Source organism: Tripterygium wilfordii, chromosome 5 (genome assembly GCF_013401445.1).
Source record: "Tripterygium wilfordii isolate XIE 37 chromosome 5, ASM1340144v1, whole genome shotgun sequence".
In the NCBI taxonomy this organism is placed as follows: Eukaryota; Viridiplantae; Streptophyta; class Magnoliopsida; order Celastrales; family Celastraceae; genus Tripterygium; species Tripterygium wilfordii.
In genome coordinates, this window is record NC_052236.1 from 9,331,613 (window position 1) to 9,340,702 (window position 9,090).

Consider the following 9,090-nt stretch of genomic DNA (forward strand, 5'->3'; position numbering starts at 1 on the left):
CGACATCTCGGACAACAACCTCATATTTGGACTCCGTGCATTGAGGCGTTCCTTTCTCACTTATTTTTCGACCAAATAGCTACTGGAATCCGAGGACCCGGGCAAATTACATTTTTCTAAAAATAATGTAATTTTTTGATCCGGGCATCGAGCCACCTCCAACAGCGTCTCTGGCCACCTCAAACAATGTAATAACTAGTCTTTGTGGCTTTTTTTTCTCGCCTATTTTTGGCTTATTTTGAAATTTACACTATTTTGAACACAATGTAATAATGTGTTTGAATACCATTTGAATGAATACGCTTTTGAGACAATGTATCTACCTTGTTATTCTTGATTGGTTTGTAGACTATTTTTCTCCCAAACTTGTATTTGACCTATTTTGAAAACAGTGTAACCCGTAGTCTGTCTAGCAAGAAAACAGTATAACCTGTAGGTCTGTTTGGTAAGAAAACAGTGTAACTCGTAAGTCTGTCTGTAAATTACATTGGCTTGTGCATAAAAAAATATGGGAGTAGATGAAAGTGGGAGAAATGAGGGAAATATGAGAGGGATTATTTGATTTTCAAATTTTTAAAAAGAAAACAAGTGTGAAAGAGGAGGGAATATTTGAATTTCAAATATTTGTCATGTAAACATCTAGGTGGCAATGCCAATAGATTTTCGAAGATTTAGGATAAAATTTACTAGCATATTTAATATTTTCGTTTATTTTTAGCATTGTTTGTTTTGTAAATCCCACAAGACCAAACCAAATAAAAAGTCAAAGAAAAAGAGTTGAAAGAGAGAAAACGGAAATTACTAAGGTCCACCCTTATGAAAAGAGTGGACCATCCACCTCTTCTAAATAAACCTTTGAAGGTTATTATAATCTTTGTACAGGTGAGCATCTCGAGTATATTTTTTAGAACCAATGGTGTTTGATGGGGGTGGACAAAAGGGTGGAGGTAAATGGGGTGGACATAAGAAGGTCCCAGAGAAAACAGAGAAGTTATAAAACCTATATATAGATAGTTGTTAGAGCATCTCCAATGATGCATGTGTTTCAAACACTTCATTTTATCTTGTAATTTGTGCACCACTCAATTATTAAGAATTTCTCTACAATGGTATAATGTTTCAAACACTCCATCTCCCTCCCTCTTTTCTATTTTGTCATCTCTCTTGTGGATCCACTTACATGTGTCAAGTTTTAAATGGTTATGTGGGTCTAAATAATGCTTTTAAGTAACACTTGAAATATTAAAGGTTTTCAAAATTTACACCTTGTATCAAGAGTGATTCTTCTTTCATTACAAAGACTTGAGATTATTGTTTTAAAAAGTGTTTGATAATTGTAATTTCAAGCATTCATCGGAGATGCTCTACTCTTATTATCGACTACGGGGGTGTGGCAGTAAAAGTTTTGGGATTTCCGAATGTGGGACCCACATAAATCTCTTGACTTTTCCACGTGGCGCACATCTGTTTCTTCTCCACAGGTAACAGAGAAGGAAAGAGCGAAAACAAAAAAACAAAAAAGGAAAGGAAGCGATTACAGAGAGAAGAACGAAGAAACAGAGTGACGCCCTCTGCTACAAAAAAAAAAAACACACACAAAAGGAAGATGATTCTTTCTCTCGGATACACCGTTTTGCTGGGGTGTATATGAAGCTGCGAGTTGTCTTCGAATGCCTTTCTCATCACAGAAGGCTTCAAACTCCTTTGAACAATACTCACCACCATGATCAGTTCGAAGGGTTTTGATCCTTCTTCCACTTTCATTTTCAACAAGTGCCTTAAAGCTTTTAAATGCATTAAAAACCTCTGATTTTTCCTGCAAGAAATACACCAATGCCTTTCTACTAAAGTCATCAATAAAAGAGACAAAATATTTCTTTTTACCATTTGACATTGGATTGATTGGGCCACATATATCTGAATGCACCAAATCCAATAGATTTTGAGCTCTCCATGCTTTTCCTTTGAGAAATTGATCACGGTGTTGTTTGCTAACAACACACTCTTCACAAACTTCTGATGGAGGTGTGATCATGGGAAGGCCAGTCACCATTTGCTTTTGGTACAATGTCCTCAAACCATTAAAATTCAAGTGGCCATATCGAAAGTGTCATAGCCACGATGAATCATCTTCCTTAGCCATCAAACAAGTCTGAACAGTCTTTATTTTCAGCGGAAATAATCTATTTTGGCTCATCTGTACCACAGCAATAGCACCCCTGACAGGATCATAAATCTCACATGTACCTTTCTGAAGAGTTATTATATAACCCTTTTCTTGCAATTGTCCAGCACTCAACAAATTAGTTTTCAAACTAGGCACATAAAACACATTCGAAATTGTTTCTACAAAATCATTCTTAGTTCTAATTTGAATATCACCCTTTCCCATCACATCCACACTTGACAAATCCCCAAAACTCACTGTAGTCTTAAAATCTTCATTTAAAGACGAAAAAGATGACTTACTTCCACTCATATGGTTGCTGCAACCTGTATCTACATACCATACTTCTGAATTGTTCTCCTCCTTGACGTGAAAAGCCATCAAAAGTGTCTCCTCATCCTTCTTTTCAGCAAAGTTGGACTTCTCTCCCTTTTCTTTGTCTTTTGGCAGCTTGGTATAACATTCATTACGGTAATGACCATAGTTGTGGCAACGGTAACACTCGATGTTTGACTTGTCGAAGTGTTGATCACGACCTTTGTTTCTTCCTTGAGAACCTGAGGAATAAAAGTCTTCATGCTTGAAACTTGGCTGCTGCCTTCCTCTATCATGATTACCACGACCTCCTCTTCCTCTTCCTCTACCTCTACCTCGGCCTCTTCCTCTTGAGCTTGAGGATTCAGCGAAGGTAGAAGCTTTCAAAGCTTGTTCTTCGGTGTTGCTTCGTTCTGTGGTACCACGATTCAGCTGCTGTTCATGAAGTAGCAGGGAGCTTTGAAGCTCATCAATTGACATCTCCTCAGTGTTATTTGACTCCTCAATAGAGCATACAATGTAGGTGAATTTTGGAGACATAGATCTCATAATCTTCTCTACAATGGAGCCATCATCAAGCTTGTCACCATGGATTCGCATTTTGTTTGCAATCCCCATGATCCTTCCAAAAAACTCATTGACAGACTCTCCATTTTTCATTTGAAGAGTCTCAAAGTCTCTTCTTAAGGCTTGAAGCTGTGCACGCTTCACTTTTGCTGAACCTTGGTACTTCTTTTTCATGGAGTCCCAAATATGCTTGGACGTTTCCTTTTGGAGAATGGTCTCCAAAATTGCACGATCAATGGATTGGAATAGGTAATTCTTTACCTTCAAATACTTCAACTTTAGTTCTTCGAGCTTCCGTTGCTGCGCAAGTGTCACAGTTTCACCTTCTTCTGGTATAGCATATCCTGTTTCCACAAGATCCCAATACTCTTTGGACCTTAGGAAATTTTCCATCAACATGCTCCAATGATCGTACTGACCATCGAAGCGTGGAATGGCTGGCTGAACAAAGTTCTCAGCTGGTTTGTCAGTTGCCATGGATGCTTGCTGCTGCAAGAACAAAAGCTACTGCTTCTTGGTAGGATTTTCGACTCAGGCCCAGTGGGGGCTCCGATACCAGATGTTGGGGACACTTGAAATAAAACTTAAACTTGCTGCTGCACAAGATGGCTAGAAAGCTCTGTATTTCTTATTTTTAAAGCTGAATACCAATACAACTTAAATAGAGAGTTAATTTTGAGTACAAAGAGCACAACCAGCACTATGCAGATTTTGTGGAACCATATCCCATGACACAACAACTTGAAACAACTTAACCATGACTCCTACAATTTAGGCATTCTCCCATAGACTAGGTCTAACTACATACCACAGACATAATTTGAAAAAATAAGCAACATAGTTAATAAACCTAACTCTTAACAGTATCAAGAGTGATTTTTCTTTCATTACAAAGACTTGAGATTATTGTTTTAAGTGTTTGATAATTGTAATTTCAAGCATTCATCGGAGATGCTCTACTCTTATTATCCACTACGGGGTGTGGCAGTAAAAGTTTTGGGATTTCCGAATGTGGGACCCACATAAATCTCTTGACTTTTCCACGTGGCTCACATCTGTTTCTTCTCCACAGGTAACAGAGAAGGAAAGAGCGAAAACAAAAAAACAAAAAAGGAAAGGAAGCGATTACAGAGACAAGAACGAAGAAACAGAGTGACGCCCTCTGCTACAAAAAAAAAAAAAAAAACACACAAAAACCTTTCTTTTCTTTTTTTTCTTTCAGTTGGGCTTATAAATTGGGACGCGACGGTTTCGTTTCTTTCTACCAAACACGATCTTCACGTGTCTTTTCTTGCTCTTTTCCTGTTTGTGTTCTGTTTTCTCTCTCTACAAGTCTCTTCACCATTTTCTTTTTGTTATGACGGATTGACGGTGATTATATATATATATATATAAAACCTGTATACAGGGTGTGGTGGAGAGTGATTGTATATAGGGTTTAGAGGGGTTTGAGAGAGAATGGAAGGGAGAAAGCAAGTGAGTAAATCTTGCTCCTCGTCGTCGTTAACTTCTGAGCTGTTTGGGTCGCGAGAAACGTATTCGTCTTCGTCTTCTGCCGGGCTGTTTGGTTCCATATTTGCTCCAACGTCAAAGGTATTGTCTGTCTGTTTGTGTTCAATTCTATCTAGTCTCTGATTTAAGATATGTGCTTTTCGGTTTTTTGAATCCTTTAGATTTTGTTTTGCTCAAGTTCAGCTAATGAGTTTTGTTCATTTCATCCCATTGTGGTTATGATGTTGTGTCAGTGTGAGTGTTTTGATGTAGTAAATGAGATCTGATTAAGCGCCATGGGTTCTTGATTCCTTTTGTTTGCTTGTTTGATTGAAAAACTAATGGTGAATTCTGTTCATACAAGTTTATCCAGTGAAGATTTACTGTGTTAGCTTTCACAATTGAACGGTTTTTGTTTAATTGAGACAACTTAGAGTGCTGAAGAAGGGAATCCCATGAATGAATACAAGCCACTGATGAGGAATTTAAATGACTTTAATGATTGTATGTGATTTATTGTGGTTGACAACAGGTTTTGTTGGTTCTTTTGAAAATATTTTGTCCCGTTAGTGCTACTTGAAATGCTGCTGTTTGCCCCAGATAAGTGTTCTTGGCTTCTATCATTTTCCTGTTCTCTGATGATATTGTTCATATTTGGTATTGTTTTAGGTGTTAAGGAGGGAATCATTCCGTACCGAGTTGAAAAGACAGGATTATGCTAATGGTGCCTGGAACGCCAATCCCAGTCGTCCAGGTTTGTGTAGTTGATCTTGCTTCAACAATTATTTTATGGGCTTATATTTCGTTTGACTATGTAATTATAATAATCTAGATTATATATTTCAGTGCCAAGATTTGAACATACACTTCGAGATAGTTATGCGGTTTCAATATCATCATCTTCATAGATAATCACCCTTTTAAATTTTATGTACAGCGGTCTCTTATTTGTTTACATGAGCTGTCTTTTCCTTTTTGAATCAGTTGGCAATAGTAATTGGAAAACAATTTAGTGACAGTGGTTCTTTGAGTTTACCTGATTTGTTTATTTCAACTTCTCTCTCTTTACTTTTTGTGGTCTATCCTGACTTAATCCTACCATGTCCAGTCAATACTTCGGAGACCAGTCAAGGTGACGTCCAGAGCACGCCCAATGAAGACATGAATTACATTTATGAGGAACAACGAGTACAACCAAGTCCTCTCTGTTCATCAATCTTGTATGGTGGTCAGGACATATATAATCACCCTCAGAGTATCCAGAGCACTGGAGTGAATTCAGTGGTGAGTACAAGTTATATTTGTTTCTATATCATCCAACTCTAGATGCATTTAGTTTCCTATGACATCCTGCCATGCCAGGCAAGGGAAGAACAACTTTGCTTTATATGTAAAAAGGTAAACAACAACTGTGCACAAGGCTCCCGCATTGGGAGGGATTGGAGAACAAGGAAGATGTACGCTGACCTTATCCCCACATAATATGTGAGGAGACTGTTTTCGGGAATTGAACATATGACATCACTTTATATAATTGTTTAACAAATGTTCTGTTCAGAAATCCGCTAACATCTTGTCTTTTCCATTAGTACAATGAGGATGATTCAGGTAGTGCTTCGAGAGGAAACTGGTGGCAAGGTATGTTGTTCTGTCTATCATAGTGTTGTATAACATGAATTATGGAAATGGTTCGTCTTGGATTAACGTCGAAGCATGTCATCTTAAAATTTTTTCTTTGACAGGGTCTCTTTATTATTGAAGGCTCACTCACCATGGATATACTTACGTAGGTATTATTCCTTTTTTCCTTTTCTTTACCTATGTGCCTTAATTACAGATTTCTTCAGCGTTATATTACTTATATATATAACTATAACAAGCTTCCTTTTTCATCAGCCCAGCTTTAAATTGGGGATAGTTATTTCACAAACAGTTTGCTGAGAATTATTCGAGGCACGTTTTAGTTAGTTGCAAATGCTAAAGATATTTTATTGTGTTTTCATTGAAGCCTTTTGAATCCCTAGAGTATTGCCATTTTGAGGTGTCAAACTTAAGTATTGGTTTCGGCCGATTCAAAATTTTGTTTTATCTGGAAACTAAATAGTTGCAGATTTGAGAAATTTTGTTTTTATGATCATGAAGCTGAAGCCAGAGAAATCATAATAAATGAATGATCGATCTCAAGATATATGACATGAAATAATATACAGATACCTTTCTCCCACTTCTTTTCTCTCTTTGCCAAATTGATTTAATTGAGTGGGTTTCTGTTATAATTTGCAGGTAGATAGGTATATATTGTGGCAGTTTAATCTACCTTTTCCGTTATATAACGATAAACTACAGTAGCTAGTCAGATCTTGGCAGAAAGCTGGTGTTTGTCGCTTTCTCCATCCTAGAAACATCTTCCTATGAAGTATGAACTGATAGTTATGTTCGCCTCCCTTCTTTTTTCTCTCTTTTGTCGTTGTAAAGAATTATAAACTCAATAGTTTTCCTGTAAAGTTTGTGTGGGTTTAAGGACTTCATCTGCCAACGCCACCGTTATAGTTGAACTTTGTATTGGGAAGTCACTTTACTTATGGTTCTATAATAGTCATATTTTGATTTCAGACATCTTTATAACCTACGACTGATTCAGATTCCTTGTGCTTGTCATTGGATACCAAGGTTAAGTATTGAAATACTCTGTTCTTTGTCTGAGAAATCATCGGTTGCTTTTAGGGTTAGGTTGCCTTAAACTTCTAAGACCGAACCACATAGAAAGGTGGTAAAGTAGTGGCAGTATTGTGAAGGGCATGCATGTTTTTCTTCTTAGATGGTAATGTTTAGTGGTTCAACATTATGATACCTCTCGAGTGGTCAAATTCTGTTTGTTACTTTGTCTATAAGATCCCGGAAAGCTTTACATTTCATTATATTCCATCTTTAGTCCACAGGTTAGTAACTGTCAAAATCCCCTCCAATATGTGTGGCCCAACAAGTCCCAACTGGTTTGTCTGTCATTCAACTGTCTTATCTTGTTCTTGTCCAACCTTCATTCAAAGTCTAGTTTATTCCCTCTCTAGATTATGCAATCACTCAAAACAGTCTTTGTCCATGAATTCTAGGTACAATGTTTTTCAAAGGTTCTGTTAAGTTCTGGTCGTTAAAAGATCTTTAGTTGAAGACGAAACATTCTATAGCGGAAGATAGGTATCCCAGTTGCTATGCGGTAAGCACAGGATTTCATGTGCATTATGTGGGACATGTGGAATCCACAAATTCACTTGAATCCTGTGCATCCAACTCAGCAGTTGGAATACCAATTGTTGGAATCTTTATCATTTTTGCTTAACTATCACAGTACCACTATAGTTCTTTAGGCTTTTGGATTAAAGCAGCCTTTTCTCTTCTGGTTTTCTAATGTTGAGATAATGAAGAAAAAAAGTAGTATGGAAGTACTAGTACTGATAGTGATACTGTCCATGTTATTTAGGATAGATAGATACATTCAAGCTTCTACACTTTATTGGTAACAAAGACTGTAAAGCAACAGAATTGTCACAACACCAGTATCTACCAGATTTTTAAGTACTTCAAGCGCGGTACATAGTGTTTGGTCTTCATGGAAGTGTGTAAGCTGCAAAAACCAGCAGTACTTATGTTAGGGAGGAAGTATAATGCAAGGAAGAAGGTAAATGCACAGGAGGGAAAGGTTACTTACGTCCACACTTGTAACCGACTGGGCGATTTGCAATGTTGCAGCGCTTGGGAATGGTAAGGGCGATTTCAGGCTTGATTGCAGAGGCCTTGGCCATGTCGGAAAGCATTACAGCGCAGAGGCAGCTCGGGTTCTTGCCAATGTTCTTCACCTGGGAGCAGCAAGCGTCGCTAACGGGAGCTTTCTCATCCTGTGCCGCGCTCATACAAGGGATGAGCTTCAGAGCTTCATTGTTTGGATTGGATTTCCCACATTCCCCTGCCCCATCAACTCTTTCCATCCCAGCAATGCTGACAAGCACAATAAATCCCAAAATGCAGAACATCTTCATTGGAGTCTCCATTTTTGTTCTCTCTAATTGCACAAGAGTTGTTTGCTTTGCTTTGAGTATCGGCTCCAGCAACTGATTATATACTGCAAAGAAAGTGCTTTGATCAATTACCCATTAATTATAATGGAGCCAGCACTAGAACAAAAATACAATTATGCTATTGCAGCACTTGGGTAGTATAACATTATCTTTAGGCCCATTAGGGTTGGTGTCCATCCAATTGTACTCCACTTTACACACAGATGGAGGTCTTGCTGTGAAAACCTCATCATGATTCTCTATGCCAACAACCTCAACAGATCCAATAGGAGCTACCATGTTTTGGAAACGTGGAACCAACTTAGTTCCAAACTACCACAGACCATGATAAAATTGATGACTCAACCTTCACCCGCCAATCAAAAATTGACACGTGACACTCTGAAAATAAATAGTTAAAAGGCATATCTCGGTCAGCGTTACCTCGGCCCAGTCCGACAAGTACTAATAGAATAGGAATGATGCCAAAACTACAGT

The 9,090-nt window shown here is 37.9% G+C and overlaps 2 protein-coding genes across 3 annotated transcripts; one reads left to right on the top strand and one right to left on the bottom strand.

Moving 5' to 3' along the window:
• The first annotated feature begins 4,206 nt into the window (after nucleotides 1-4,206).
• On the top strand, nucleotides 4,207-7,154 carry LOC119998344. 2 transcript variants are annotated; one of them, XM_038845646.1, is made up of 6 exons: nucleotides 4,207-4,642; nucleotides 5,210-5,294; nucleotides 5,649-5,824; nucleotides 6,130-6,178; nucleotides 6,283-6,326; nucleotides 6,824-7,154. In XM_038845646.1, the coding sequence occupies exons 1-5, from the start codon at nucleotides 4,508-4,510 to the stop codon at nucleotides 6,297-6,299; spliced, it is 462 nt and encodes a 153-aa protein (XP_038701574.1). In that variant the 5' UTR covers nucleotides 4,207-4,507; the 3' UTR covers nucleotides 6,300-6,326; nucleotides 6,824-7,154. The 2 variants fall into 2 exon arrangements, with proteins under 2 accessions (XP_038701574.1, XP_038701573.1); XM_038845645.1 differs by having other exon boundaries at nucleotides 4,211-4,642; nucleotides 6,283-6,330.
• Nucleotides 7,155-7,962: 808 nt separating this feature from the next.
• LOC119998345 lies at nucleotides 7,963-8,637 on the bottom strand. Its single transcript, XM_038845647.1, has 2 exons — nucleotides 8,247-8,637; nucleotides 7,963-8,162 (listed from the first exon to the last, which is right to left on the bottom strand). Exons 1-2 carry the CDS (start codon nucleotides 8,584-8,586, stop codon nucleotides 8,146-8,148), a joined length of 357 nt encoding a protein of 118 aa, XP_038701575.1. The 5' UTR covers nucleotides 8,587-8,637; the 3' UTR covers nucleotides 7,963-8,145.
• Nucleotides 8,638-9,090: the final 453 nt, after the last annotated feature.